The following is a 15,629-nucleotide window of genomic DNA, read 5'->3' on the forward strand; positions in this document are numbered from 1 at the left end:
GAAGTTCTGATAAAGAGGGGTCCAATAAGCTCCTATTTATTTAGATTCAGTACTTTCGTTTTGCGTAATCCCGAGCCGTGAAAGCTGTCAAAATTCTGTCAGAGGGAATTTCCCTGCTGTTCTGTCAAGTATCTTTCACTTTTGTAGTTTTAATTATATTCACAATTTCTGAATAGTTTACAGGAGCAAAAGATAGGTAGCCTGTTTTTTCAGATAGTGAATTATTTATATCCAGATTTAAAAGATATAGTCATGTTTTTCAGATAAGTGGTGTAAAATTCACTTTTGACAAATATGTAAAGAATGTGGGAGCAGATCATTCACCCGTTATATATCCTGACCCATTTCTCTTTCAATGAGCTTCACTGGAAAGGAGATTTAAGCACCTTAGATAATAGGTGACAGATCAAACAATGTCCATTTCCTCCACCAGTAAAGTGTCCGGCCCATCTCCCACGCATCCTCCCTCTCCCTCCCAGAACCATGATAGGGTCCCCCTTGTCCTCACTTATCACCCCACCAGTCTCTGCATTCAAAGGATCATACTCCGCCATTTCCGCCAACTCCAGCATGATGCCACCACCAAACACATCTTCCCTTCACCCCCCCGGCGTCATTCTGCAGGGATAATTCCTTCCGGGACACCCTGATCCGCTCCTCCATCACCCCCTACACCTCAACACCCTCCCACGGCACCTTCCCATGCAACCACAGAAGGTACAACACCTGCCCCTTTACTTCCCCTCTCCTCACCGTCCAAGGGCCCAAAGACTCCTTTCAAGTGAAGCAGCATTTCACTTGCACTTCCCTCAATTTAGTCTACTGCATTCGCTGCTCCCAAGGTTTCCTCTACATTGGAGAGACCAAACGCAGACTGGATGACCACTTTGCAGAAAACCTTCGGTCTGTCCGCAAGCATGACCCAGACCTCCCTGTCGCTTTCCATTTCAACACACCACCCTGCTCTCATGCCCACATGTCCATCCTTGGCCTGCTGCATTGTTCCAGTGAAGCTGAACGCAAACTGGAGGAACAGCACCTCATCTTCCGACTAGGCACTTTACAGCCTACCGGACTGAATATTGTGTTCAACAATTTTAGATCATGAACTCTCTCCTCCATCCCCACCCCCTTTCCGATCCCCCTTTTTTCCAATAATTTTATAGATTTTTCTTTTCCCACCTATTTCCATTATTTTTAAATGTATTTCCATCCATTGTTTTATCTCTGTCTTTTAGCCTATTTCGATCCCTTCCCCCAACCCCACCCCCACTAGGGCTATCTGTACCTTTATTATCACATTCTTAGGTAATACCACCAGCTTCAACTCTTCTTTGTCCTTTTGTCTATGACATCTTTTGGTTATCTCCACCTATCACTGGCCCTCTATCCAGCTCTACCTGTCCCACCCCCCCTTAAACCAGCTTATATTTCACCTCTTTTCTATTTTTCCTTAGTTCTGTTGAAGAGTCATACGGACTCGAAACGTTAACTGTGTTCCTCTCCGCAGATGCTGTCAGACCTGCTGAGTTTTTCCAGGTATTTTTGCCTATGTTAAGGCTGTTACCACCAGATGAGGGCACTCAAACTCAACCCCAGCCTGTGCTTCTGGGGAGGAGGATTGGTCCCACTGAACCTTGTGAGTCAGCAGCATGGATTTCTCTGGCCGTGGAAAATCCAGAGATTCAGTAGTTCTGATACCTTCTGACCATTAAAATGAAAACGGAATTTTTGCAGTCATGTTTTCAAGAAAAGAGCAACAGAGATCTACAAGAGGAGCTGTGCATATTCCAAACTATCTGGAAACCCAACTGTGTGGAGACCGTCCCTTGTACATATATATCCCTATATGTGAAGTGCTGTGGGAGATTCCTGAGAGTTATTAAAGCCTGGATGCTGAAAATCTTCATCCCACTGGGCATCTCAGTTGACCCAGTCAAATGTACCCCCTCTTGACCAAGCAAACCTTCTGCCTCCATTCTTACTAGGTTTCAGGATCTCCCTGCCAGTGTTTTTTCTAGGATCGCTCTGCTAGTCCTTCCATCCCCAGGACCTCAATGTTCCCCAATTCTACCAGACAACAGCACCAACTTCAGAATCCACAGATGTTGATCCTCTTTAGATACTGTAGAATTTACTTCAGGAGTCACAGATGACTCAAACCACAATCATCCTTGAAAGTTCTCCTGCACCATCTAACTGCACCGACACTTCAAATTCTCTTACTTTACACCATTTTTCAAGGATGACTTTGAGGGATTATTGACTGGATCCTATTGCCCTATGAAGATTTCTCTTCTTACAATATCCCAATTGTATGTTGTGCTCTTTGTCTAAACCATGGGGCAAAAGCCCACTCTAACATTATCCACCTGCCATAAGTATTGACAGCCTTTGCATGTCCCCTTTCCTTGATCAATATGGCCTTTACATCATTTTTTCTCATCTCAGCTCATGCTGTTCCCACTGATCAGTTTCATCCTCCCAAGAAATATTCTATCTCTGGCCTCAAATATAACTTTCAGACGTTTCACTATTCCTATCTACTTCTTATAAGTTATTTATGCCCAAATCTGTCCATAAGACTTGTTAACGAGCTGTTTGTGATGGCAGTTCAGCCAGCCATTTTGTATTCCTTATCAGAGTATTGAACTGTAGTGATTTACTAAAGTCACTTATATTCTATTCCTACAAACCAATGAACTTTTACATTCTAGTGAGTATCCTTGTTAATTCAGCAAAATTAAATGAAAAGACTACCACAGCCTGGCAATACATGAAGAGTAAAGTGCTAACATCAGCAGTATCTGAAGCTGATGTAACTATGATGTGATAACTAAATAACAGCGATCTGGAGGGAAGGAGAAGTCCAACCTTATGTAGAGTTACTGAGGTGTACATAGAGCTGTAAATAAATTACGACAGTTTCTATGAACTACAGTTTTAATGAGCTTTCTTAGAGAAATAGACAATCCATAAGAACCCTGCCTACACCCCAAACACAAGGTGGAACACTATGATTATCCATCCATTATCCAGCCATGACTGCTTTTCAGGCTACATCTATCATCACCAAAGAATATACAATCCACTGGTTAGTTCCCAGAGAAAAGAAACCTGAAGCAGTTTCATGGAAAGTGCAACTTATAGCACTAACCTATTCCTCTGAGTGACGACAGAACTTGGAATCATTTCCATTTCTGGGCCTCCCTGATATAATCCAGAATCTGTACTCGCCCCAGCCTGCCAAATACAAGTATTCACCTCCCACAGTGTTTGCAGACATGAATACCTCCTCCCCTGCGCTTGTAGGCCCTGGGGCAAACCCCACTCTGCAGAGCTGTACAACCCTCTACGCTGGGAATCACCTGCAAAACCAATCCCCACATTCTGCAATCCCGCTAATACAAGCTCTATGGGAAACCCTTCACCAATGTTTTCAGATCCGGGTCTTACAGCCCCCTCCCCCACCCAGCCATGGTAACCAGAGAAACGCCACGAGAGATTGGCTACTGATATGAAAACTTCTGCAGATATCATTCTTTTTGTTTCAATAAAAGTTCACCACAGTCACTGTTCACAAGCAGGTCAGTGATGAAATAAAAGCTTCAGTGGATTCTGGAACTGATTCAAGTTTCAGTTTATGATTTGGAAAGGGCTGAGGCTGCAGTTGTGGTGACTCCTCCCCTTGGGTTTGTACAGTGGTTAAGGAAGTCCCAGGGTCAGATTTCATTCAAACAGCAGCCTGTGTTGTTGAATATGTGCGAGTTCCAGGAAATCAGATTATTTTATGCTCCAGGCAGTTCTTTGGGTCAATGTTTGGCTTTGCTCCAGTCTGTTTATTTTTGGCAATTTATTTTTGAGATCCATTTTCAGCAGCATGTTTAGATATGCCAGGGGTTCTGTCGGACTGTCCCATGCCCCATGGCTGAATTGGCCTCATGCACACTCTGAAAACTGGTGTTTCGCTGTGTCCAAGGTAGCTGCGGACATTGTTGCCAAGTACCAGTCATTACGGGTACATTTTGTGAGATCCCAAGGACAGCTTTGGATTTGTGGGGCAGGGGTGGAGGTCGTTGGTGTAGAGGATCTCAGATACAAACTAAAAAGATTGCAATCATCTTGGATGGTAGGACAGGGATATAATAATCTTTACTCATAGGGTACCTGCAGAAGGATGGCAAGTGGATCAGAATATCTTGAGAAGTGAAATGTTGTGCAGCCTCCTACTGTAATCCACATGCCCCACATTAGCAGAGGCAGGTCACATACATCAGTTCAGGAGATATCGTTTTGCTATGGGTGGGAGGGGATGGGGACATCTTTCTAAAACTGATGTGCCAGCAGAGCTCCGGTGGCATCACAATGAGAAGCAAAATACTTGTTTCACCCTTACGCTTTTTAGAGGCACCCCAATCACAGTGTGCCTTGCCTTCCTTGGGACTGCATGAAAGACACCATTCCACAACGATGCTGCCAACCATTCCTGCAGAGCCTGGCAAATGTACCTGGGGATTAACTTGGATCAACACAACAGAACATGTTAAGCTCAGCCATCTGCTGAATAAATACCCGTAGCTATGATGCAGCAAAATGCTTCTACATGTGCAGGGATGGTTTTGGGCAACAAAGCAAAAACTTAGTCTACTGCATTCGTTGCTCCCAATGCGATCTCCTCTACATTGGAGAGACTAAACGCAAACTGGGCGACCGCTTTGCAGAACACCTGCGGTCTGTCCGCAAGAAAGACCCAAACCTCCCTGTCACTTGCCATTTTAACACTCCACACTGCTCTCTTGCCCACATGTCTGTCCTTGGCTTGCTGCATTGTTCCAGTGAAGCCCAACGCAAACTGGAGGAACATCACCTCATCTTCCGACTAGGCACTTTACAGCCTTCCGGGCTGAATATTGAATTCAACAACTTTAGATCTTAAACTCCCTCTCCCCATCCCCACCCCGTTTCTTCCCCCTCCCTTTTGTTTTTTTCAATAATTTATATAGATTTTTCTTTTCCCACCTATTTCCATTATTTTTAAATCTACAACTGTAATACCTTGTCAGTCTTTCCACCCCACCCCCACTAGAGCTGTACCTTGAGTGTCCTGCCATCCATTCTTAATTAGCACATTTTCTTAGATAACATCACGACCTTCAACATCCCTTTGTTCCTTTTGTCTGTGACATCTTCTGATCACTGCTTGCTTGTCCCTACAACCACACCCACCCCCAACTTCTCTCCCCACCCCCCCACCTTAAACCAACTTATATTTCACCCCTCTCCTAACTATACTCAGTTCTGCTGAAGGGTCACGAGGACTCGAAACGTCAACTCCTTTCTTCTACGCCGATGCTGCCAGACCTGCTGAGTTTTTCCAGGTAATTCTGTTTTTGTAAAGCAAAAACTTGCCTGCAGCTTCTTGCAGCCATGTCACAGTGTCAATCACTGATGCTGTGGATTGTCACTGAGGACAATGCTCCCTGCAAGTGTTACAAGAGCACCAACTACTTCCCATGCTGTTCATTGGCAGCACGCACTAGCAGAAAGCACAATATTGTTACCGCCTGGCACTATTTTCAGTTAGTCTGCACCTCTTGAAGGGGAAGTGCATTGTGACTGCGGGAGGTACTGAGACCATCGTTGCACATTTCAATATTCCCAATCAATAATGTCCGATCATGGCAGAGAGAAGGTTCCAAGGTTTTCTGATGCTGAATTAGAGATTTTGGTGGAAGAGATAGAATAGGGGTCCAGAGGTTCCCCAGACACATGTTGAGTAGCCAGTGGAAACAGTTACCACAGAAGGTCAATGGCAGGAGCACTGTTACAAGAATATGGATGTGGTGCAGGGAGAATTTTAATGATCCTGCACATATGGTCAAGGTCAGAGAAGGCATCTTCAAATGCCATTTCCAACCACTGCACCATTAGCTTCAGCTACTGCTCAAAATGAATCACACCCCCATTGCTCACCTAGCAAAAATCTTCAATAGCTCAGATCCATATCTCATAGTTTGTAAACATTTCTCGTTATTCAGCCATAACAGCCACATCACTCAAACAGATTGCACAATATTCACAAACACATTTATCTTTTTCTGCAGGAGAAGATGATGCACAACTGGAGACAGCCAGAACTAATAGGAGGGGGTGAGGCAAGCTTGTATGTTTTAATCCCCATGCTGGAGACAGTACGAGCCATAATAGAAAGGCTTATTGCTGAGGCCATGACCACCAGTATTGCAGCCATTGAGGCTGAGACTATCCACATACCTAATCCTCCTGCTCCTTCATCCCACAATCTATTCTGATTAACAAACTTCAGATTATCTCCCCCACCCTCACCACAACCCAGACCTTCCTCCTTTCTCATTTCAAGAACTGGAACCTGGCCGAGTAGTGGACAAAAAGCCAGAAGAAAGTGAAGATGAAGGAACGCAGTCACTCAATTTAATGGCCACATTCACAAACTCACATTCTGACACTGCACATAATCTGGAGTTTAGGACAGAAGCACAATCTGCACAAGGTGACAGAACAGGCACAGGTGGCCTGTAGCCAGTCCTGAGGGAGGGGTGAGTACAAATGCCAGCTCTCTAGAGGGTAAGGATGCACACTAGTTCCGCTGCATTGGAGCCAGGTCAGGATTACAATGGTTCTTCTTGGCTTTATAGGTAATAGGCTGTCAGTCATTGTTTACAAGTTATCGGTCAGCTTTTACTGGTTTTCCAGCTTTCCATGAAGAGAGGGAAATCAAATACAAGCCATATGGGACCCCATGATTTAAAAATAGAGACATAAAGTACAAAAGCCAGGAAGTTGTGCTTAACCTTTCTAATATAGTGCTTCACTTGGAATATTGGGCAGAATCATCCCAGATTTGCACAAAGTGTGGTAGCAGGTGAGTAAAATGACGTTCAGAAGAGGACAGCTACCCAGTGCCGCAAGAGGATGAATGATCTCTTCCATTCCACCAGGGTAAGTTAATTTTCTCACACTCTCAAACCCATCACACATCCACAGGCATCTCAGTCACTGCCAGTTCAAGGGTCATCTCCGTCCACTCTCTCACACACACCTTCATTGTCCTCATCCCATCCATGGGACCACTCACCACCCACACATGCCAGGCACACTTATCATCCGGCCTGACAGGCATCCTGCTTACACTCTCTCCATCTCTATTCATGCAGGACAAGATACACAACAAGAGGGAGGGGTCGCAGACTGGTAGAAGAATGCCTGAAATCAAGGCTCACACGGTCTTTGAAAACGGAGCCATCCAGCTGGCCGGTGAGAATCTGGACTGTTCCTGTGCTGATGGTGAGGTTAGCGCTCTACCAAGTGAGGATCCTGCAATGCAAAATCCATCAGACAACCATGCCGTGAGTGATGTGTCCAGTTTCACAGGTCACTGACATACACTAATTATCTCCTCTTGCCTCTGCAGGCACATCTTGGAGACAGCCAACGGAGTCCACAACCCAGGGTCTCCAATCAAACCCTGAAGAAACCTCTGAAGAGGAATCTGAAGGCACCCTCCCTGAAGTCCCATCACAGTGCTCACCCACACCCTCTACCAGTGCAGAGACACACACCCCGTGGGACCTAGCTTCAGAGTAGCCTCGGGATCACAATCTGGTGAGCACATCGCACTGTCTGATCCACAACAGGTGGCAGAAGGCACAGAGTCACATGAGCAGGAACATGTTATTAATTAAGATTTTAAATTTTTATTTTGTTTTTATTTGCTGCCTGTGAATGAGGTTTCCAAAAAAGTGCAAAGGCCATTTGGCCTTTTTGCCTGCTTGCCAACCGTAAGGTTGGATGGACAGCCATAAATGCAATTTAATTGATAATTTAATGTCCATCACAGGCCTTTTAATTGTCGGCAGCGAACCCACCGAACGAAATATCGCATGACTGCGCGTTGACGTTGGGATGCTCGTCAGACATCAGCGCGCGTCATTTTATGCTCGAATGAGTCCGGCGTGCACCCGCCCGCCAAGCTAAAATTATTGCCCGAAATTTTTACCCTTCAGACATATTGTTGTGGAATGATACTTCAAATCACAACAAAAACATCTCATGAGCCTACTGGGTTGCCATCCCAGTCTCACTTACTGTCCAATTCTACAAATTGTCTAAAAGTGCAATCCTCCTCAGACCACCTATCAGCAACTCTGTCTTTGTACTGACGCCTGCGTCTAGAATCCAGGCTGTCACAATTCAGGAATCACAGTGTCCTCCATTCTTCATATCACTGCAGAGCTGCCTGTCAATGACCTGAGAGCAAATGGAAACAATTGCTTTCTCACAAAAATTTTTAGGGCAGCATCCATTTGGTCGAACAGAGAATTTGCTCCATGAAATTGAACTCTGTCAGTAGCAGAAGTCTATTGATGTGTGAAATCTGTGCATAATCCAGTAACCTGAATGCAAGCACAGCCTCAGCCATGATTGAATGGCAGAGCAGACTCGATGGGCTGAATGGCCTAATTTCTGCTCCTACGACTTATGGCCTAATGGTCTCAGAGGTCTCTCAGGTCAGAATTTGTAAATCTTTGATACATCCTATCAAAGTCCATAATACACTCCTCCACAGATTGATTGCCTGCCTTCTTAAATTTATCAAAAGTTGACCATTCTTCATGGGCTTCCAACAGATTATCTTTCTTGTCGACCTATTCCATAAACCGTAATGGAAGGGCTAATTTGTCTTCAGCACCCAAAGCATCCACATCCAACTCCGAAAATACTTTACTTTTAATCTCACTTTGTCCTGGCAGTGACAAAGCCAAAGCCATACCTGCCTTCCTCTTCGATAGTGAAGGAACGTGTGCCCACATTTCCACCTCATTTTTCCATTGCTCATACAGCTCAAGCTCCAAAAAAATATAATAGATACTCAAAGCTGGAGAATTTGCATTGGGCCTCAGCCATTTTACACCAGAGGCTGCAAGAAGCCTCTTTGTCAGAAGAGAGAGATTAAAATCCATTTTCAGCTTCCAGCCTCCACAATTCAATGGTAATCCTCTGCTACCATGTTAAGTATCCAACCATCCAACAGGCAAAGGAAGAAACTGGAACAAGTCTGTCTTCAAGATGGGTTTATTCACAACACCAAATATAACATAAACATAAACATAACTGCAGACTACCTTTCCCTTCTACACAGTGCTCCCCCCCTTCACAAGTGGAAACTGGTTCTTATATATGTGCCCAGACATTTCCCCAATTAGTATCAACTGCTCTTAATCACATCTGGAGCACACAATCAATTGTCACAGCATTTGCAACATTAACACCCACTCCTAATGTCTGCAGATTAATTAAAAAGGGTGAAGAGGGACAGTTCCCCACGTCAGAGTCACATGTCAATTGTGATATGTAATAATCTAATTAGAAAGTCTGAAAATCAATGAGAACATTTCAGCATGATTATGATTCCAGGAATTGATTTGCCTTTCTTAGTAATGCTTCTCAAGGAAGAGTAGATCTTAATCTGGACCACCTTCAATTCATTAGTTATTGAGGCATTTAAATAGCGAGCAATCAACATCCTGCTACTGAATATCAAAGATCTCTCAACTGATGGTTCCTCTCTGCTCATACATATGATGATGTAATCAAAATATTCCTTATGACAGGTCCTTAGGAGAAAGCAGCTCTTACAGGGACATGTTTGCCCTGGGCAGTTTGTGGATGGGAGGAAAGCTGAGCGCAAAGTCCAGGTTATTTTAATTCCTGTGCACCATTTGTACAGTGCAGCACTGTATCCTGCCCAAAAGCTGTGGGGGTGGTGTCAGGGCTGGTGGGTAGCACCGGGGAGCTGAGTGGGAATTCAAAGCATCTGAGGTCCCGTGGGTACAATCACCGACCAAGAGCTTGTGTTGCACTCAGGGAGCTGATTGAGACGAGATGCTGTTAATGTGAAGGGTAAGCAAAACCAACAGCACGGAGACCCAAGGACTCCATGGGATTGGGGGTGGGGTGGGGTGGGAGCGGGGTGGTCTGGGGGATTTCTCCATGTCCTTGTGACCAGAAGGAATCCTCAGATAAGATAAATAAAACTGATTCCCATGGCCTCATCTGGCTGGCTTGAGAATTCCTACATTGATCTGACTGTTTGGTTTGGCTGACGTGGGCTTGACTTCACCCTGAGTTAATATTGACTGTAGGACAGATCCTGCTTGGCTATTTTGAGATGAGTTACAATGGAAGGATCATGAATACAACCACCCCCCACATCCTTTCCCTCCCCTGTTCTTCCCCTAAACTGGGCAACCTCCCACTCATCCCATTCACAGTAGTCCGTGGAGGTGGTGGGAGAGGGGTGGGCGTAGCAATTTAAGGATATCCTATGAAAACCCATTGAGATGTTGCAAAATTTGATCCAAAATCTGTCACACCTGTCACACAGGTGCAAATATTCTGCACCATTTCTCATTGTTCAAGGAGTGTCCTGAACAGCTTGTCCTTATCAGTCACTCTATTAAATATATCTACTCAAGAGATGCACATCTGTGTAGCTGAGCATGAGAAACAGTGACAACACATTCTTCATAAGAAATCAAGTTTATTTTAAGCACTCAATTACATTTCATGAAAATGGCACAAAATACTCAAACAATTCATTCATGAACAATTCAGTTACATGTTGCAGACTGACACTCATCTTTTTGCTCAACACAATTTTTACACAAAGCCTTCTGAGGCTTTCAGTCAACAAGGCCTGGTCAATGAAAAATCCCTCAATGTAAAACATTTCCACTGATCACTGTAGAGAGGTTAGTTAATTTACAAATGCCATTTTTTTCCAGTTAAGATCATAAAATAAGCAGCATTACCACCTCAAATGTGACATTTCTACAGAGAATTTCTTTTCACAGACTTCAGTTTTGAATAGATCCTAAAGTTGAATGTTTTATAGAGAAAATCCCAACATTCAGTTAAAATATCAGTGTTCAATAAACACCGCAGTCAACAAGCACCAATATTAATGATAACAATTTGTTCTTGAATTTTAACATAACTTTTTCATTCAAACTGGAACTGCAACTAGTCCACAATTAAAAAACTTTACTTAGATAAAAACAAAAAGCTAAAAGCTACTGCGGATGCTGGAAATCCAAAACAAAAACAGAATTACCTGGAAAAACTCAACAGGTCTGGCAGCATCGGTGGAGAAGAAATCAGTTGACGTTTCGAGTCTGCCGAAGGGTCGTGGGGACTCGAAACGTCAACTGATTTCTTCTCCACCGATGCTGCCAGACCTGCTGAGTTTTTCCAGGTAATTCTGTTTTTGTTTTAAAAAACTTTACTTACTGTATATTTTATCATCAATATTTCACATTGAATAGCAACATTCAAGCAGCAAAAGAAAGATTGCAACAAATTTGGTTTCTGTCAATGTCACATGGCAGTAATCCTCCGCTCTACTGCCAGTCAGATATTCCTGTCCCCACCCCCCTAGACCGTTCCAATGAAGATCAACATCAACAAGGAACATCATCTCCACTTTTGATTAGTCACTTTACAGCCTAAGGCATCAACATTGGATTCAATAAGTTCAGATCATAGACCCTCCTCCAAGCCCCTCATCTTTCATTTGAACAGTAGCTATTAATGGTGCTTCTGCAATTTCCCATGTACACCTCCTCTAGACATGGTTTTTGATCCTATTCTTGTCCTATTACTGTCTCATTTTGCCTTGCTACATTATCCCTCCTGTCATTAACTCTCTTCGACCTCCAATACAATCACAGACATGACCTGTTGTTATTTCCTGCTCTCACCACTTTCCATGCCTGCTTTCAAAACTGTTACATTTCTAAGTGCTCTCAGGTCTGATGAAGAATCACTGATGTGAATCATTAACTCTGTTTCTCTGTCCACAGATGCTGCCAGAACCGCTGAGTATTTCCAGAATGGTCTGTTCTTATTTCACATTTCAATATATCTGCTAGTAATATGAGGAATGTGTTTATTTAATTTATTACATCTTTCATTCCATTCCTATTCCAGATAGTTTCTGTTGAAATAACTAAGGACAATTCTTCTCAATTTGGTCTTATACGGATTATCACTCACTCATCCAGGTAAAATAGTAGAAGTAAGGAGGTAGTTTGTCATGAAGAAATGATTACAAGTTCATTTTGAACAACCCTGCCTAACAGCAGGGTGCCTGAACCTAAACCACAACAAGCGCAGTGGTACAGGAAAGAAACTCACTGCCACATTAACAAGGCAGTTAGGGGTAGACAGTGAGTGCTGGCTTTGGCAGGGAGGACCAAATCTTGTGAAATAATAAAGCTTTAAAAATCAGTTATTCTAAAATTTGCATCAATTCCCACTCTTATTTCAAACATTAAAATTTAACAACAGACATTAAACATTTTGTTAGATTCCACCATAAGTTCACAAATCTGTGAAGGTTTCCGTTCTACTGGCACCTTCTGATAATTGGAAATTACTTTCCAAATCATGTGAATTGATTTCAGTCGTAGAATAACTTATAACAATGTCAGACTCTATTTGGGATAATTGTATACCTCACATTGTGTAAAACAAAACCTCAGTACTGGCACAAAGTTTCACAATATGAGCCTCCTTTCTTAGGCCATGTGTAAACAATTACAGTATGGCAGGATTAAACAGTGAAATAAGCTTCAGGAATCAATGCAGGGTTTCTACTCAAACAACCTGTTGGAAGGTGCCATCAGACAGTGAACACCCTGGACAGAGGTTCCTTCATTTCAGTGTTCATTGTACTGCAAGTTTCCAGGTGTAGATTCAAGTCCATCCCATTGCGGCTTCATTTCTCAGTTCTGTGGTCTGGCACCTGAAATAAAATTAAATTATAATTTTCCTGAAACAGCAGGCATTTATTTTAATGTCGAGGACAATGTCTTCAGCAACATGATATGGGGGCATTAAATATTGATCTGTTAGACAGCATTGCTAACAGTTGTTATTTTGATAACTCTTCATTGATCTTACAATATAATTTTAACATGCAGGATCCATGGTGTTACACTGAAAGATTAATTCTGCAGGGATGTTATGTTAAAGATTAAAATCAAACAGATAATAAAAGGGTAAAAAATGATACATTAGGGCAGCTTTCAATGCAAAGAATAAAATCATGGAGCTGACCATAAAGAAAGGAAGGCAGCTCAAAAAGGACATGAAAATGATGATATATATTGAATACTTTGTTCTTAAGATACCTTTTTTGATCACAGGTCTAAGATGAATTGGCTAATCTCAGCTGGCACGACAATTGGTCACAGCATTTATGGGTGACAGAGCATGACATCACCAAATATTCCTGCAACAGATTTCTATCCAGTGTCCCCCCGCCTCATCCTCGATTAACCATAAATGGATGCTGGGTGAGGACAGTGTAGCACTCACCCTGATACCAACCGTGGCTGAATAACTTTTTAACATTCACTCTCACGGTTCACAAATTCAATGTATCTGCTTTTATTCACACAAAGTCTGAATTTTGACAAACGCCAGGCACCAACCTTTTGTAGCTTTAATGATAATCTTCACCCACCTGGCATCAGGATTCACACATAATCTATTCCCATTTTTCATGGTCACACTGTGAAGAGAAAATAAATCTTTAAAATCAAACTCACAGAAATTGGATGTCTCTCACCAAAAGGTGAGAATTAAACAAAATCCTTTGTATCTGCTTCAGAAATAAATTGTGATTGTCCAACATGTTTTGAATAAATGGCACAGCTTCGAAATTGAGGTAACAAAAGGAGAAAGGTTAAAGGTGACATTCTGACACATTTACTCACATTATTTCCAGTGTCTCACAGTGCGATCCTTTGGGAATGTATTTCAAACTCTTGATGTGCCTCGGATTGATAGGAATGGAGGTGGTCTGAGGGCACCGGCACCGTCCTTGAGTACCTGGGATTGGAATACCTGTGTAAAGATTAATTTAAATTAACTTTAGATATTGGTTGAAGTTGACAGAACATTGGCATTTTGGATCAGCATTGAATTCAGTATTTAAACAGGCATTGTATTCTAAATAGCAGATCGGCTCGGTGACCATTTAACTGTTCAATGAATAACCAAACGGCACACTGAGACTTGTATAGCTGGTCAATAACACAACAGAAAGGCTCCTTTCCACACTCTGCAGTGCAATAAGAACTAAAATACAAAATAGAAATGTTAACATACCCTGTGTAGTAATGGCACATAGGAGCAGGATGACAATTATTATAGTGGTTGCTCTGTTCATCTTTGGCTTTGTGCTGCTGAATAGATTTCTGCTGAAGGATCTTCTGTCAATCTCAGTAACTCTCTCTCTGTTGAATGATGTTCTGTTGAAGAGGGGTCCAATGAGCTCCTATTTATTTAGATCCGGTATTTTCGTTTAGCAGTGAAAGCTGCCAGAATTCTGTGGGAGGGAATTTCCCTGCTCTTCTGTGAAGTATCTTTCACTTTTTTAGTTTCAATTATATTCACAATTTCTGCATAGTTTGCAGGAGCAAAAGACAGATAACCTGTTTTTCAGATAGTGAATTATTTATATCCAAATTTAAAAGATTTAGTCAAGTTTTTCAGATAAGTGGTGTAAAATTCACTTTTAGCAAATATGTAAAGAATGTGGGAGCAGATCATTCACCCGTTATATATCCTGACCCATTTCTCTTTCAATGAGCTTCACTGGAAAGGAGATGTAAGCACCTTAGGTAACGGGTGACAGATCCAACATTGTCCATTTTCGCCACCAGTAAAGTTGAAGCTTACCCCAATATTTCTATCTTTTTACAACAATAATCATGGAATGGTGTTATTAATATATTCCTTTTGTTTTTACAAAACTTTAAATGACAAACAATTAAACATGAACAAAGTTAAACCTGGATAATTTGATCCTTTTTATTCATGTTTCCCAAGCAAGTGGCATCAGGTGATCTGCAGAAGAATCCAGTTCCAGATTTTACACCTGACCCATTGGGGAACTCCTCATGTAAATAAGAGGAAACACAAAGTCAATAGAACAAAAGCCTGTGATTTACAGGAAATATCTCTCCCTTTCACTGTCTGTATTTTATGATGTGACTCTTTGGACCTTGATGACATAGGTCTGGAAAGAGGTGCAATCGTGTAAATGTAAGTTAGAGCACAGTGCAGTTATGTACAGTAGGTTAGAGTGGCCACATGTAATGAATTTTCAGTTTGAGAGTGCAGTTGCTTCAGTCCTGGAATAGAAATAACTTTACTGATCTGGCACCAGCAGAGATGTTTTATTTCGTTGAACGATTCCAATTTAACAGCATCAGGAATGTCAGGGCGGAGCATGCCTATGGCATGAGACATTGGGCAGATTCGGATTTTTTGGCAGTCATGCAAAGAGGCCCCTGTCATAAATTCAGTGGGTGAGCCGTGGGGCAGCAAACAGCAAATCCAATGCAATTTGCTAGATTGAAGCCTGAAAATCAAACTGCAGAGCTGCTGCCGACAAGGTCAATAACAGGACATGGGTGGGCACAATCACAAAGGTTCAGGGGTCCCTGTTTGGCAGCAGTGCAGATGGTCTTTATTGCCCCAAGATTTGTATCCCTAATCCTCTGAAACCCATAGAAAAA

General features: G+C 42.5%; 1 protein-coding gene across 1 annotated transcript; it reads right to left on the bottom strand.

The window, feature by feature from the left end:
* Positions 1-10,559: 10,559 nt before the first annotated feature.
* Positions 10,560-14,349, bottom strand: LOC144685449 (interleukin-8-like). The gene is made up of 4 exons (XM_078550006.1): positions 14,215-14,349; positions 13,821-13,950; positions 13,536-13,615; positions 10,560-12,844 (listed from the first exon to the last, which is right to left on the bottom strand). Exons 1-4 carry the CDS (start codon positions 14,273-14,275, stop codon positions 12,825-12,827), a joined length of 291 nt encoding a protein of 96 aa, XP_078406132.1. The 5' UTR covers positions 14,276-14,349; the 3' UTR covers positions 10,560-12,824.
* Between the last annotated feature and the right edge of the window lie 1,280 nt (positions 14,350-15,629).

Source organism: Cetorhinus maximus, chromosome 1, assembly GCF_964194155.1.
Source record: "Cetorhinus maximus chromosome 1, sCetMax3.hap1.1, whole genome shotgun sequence".
Classification (NCBI taxonomy): Eukaryota; Metazoa; Chordata; class Chondrichthyes; order Lamniformes; family Cetorhinidae; genus Cetorhinus; species Cetorhinus maximus.

Bases quoted from the DNA above. Each gene is read 5' to 3' on its own strand.
- LOC144685449 (XM_078550006.1), bottom strand. From the start codon at position 14,275: ATGAACAGAGCAACCACTATAATAATTGTCATCCTGCTCCTATGTGCC. The intron at 13,616-13,820 runs GTGAGTAAATGT...TTCTCTTCACAG, and splicing joins TGTGAGACACTGGAAATAAT to TGTGACCATGAAAAATGGGA. The intron at 12,845-13,535 runs GTTGGTGCCTGG...ATTTTATTTCAG, and splicing joins TATCATTAAAGCTACAAAAG to GTGCCAGACCACAGAACTGA.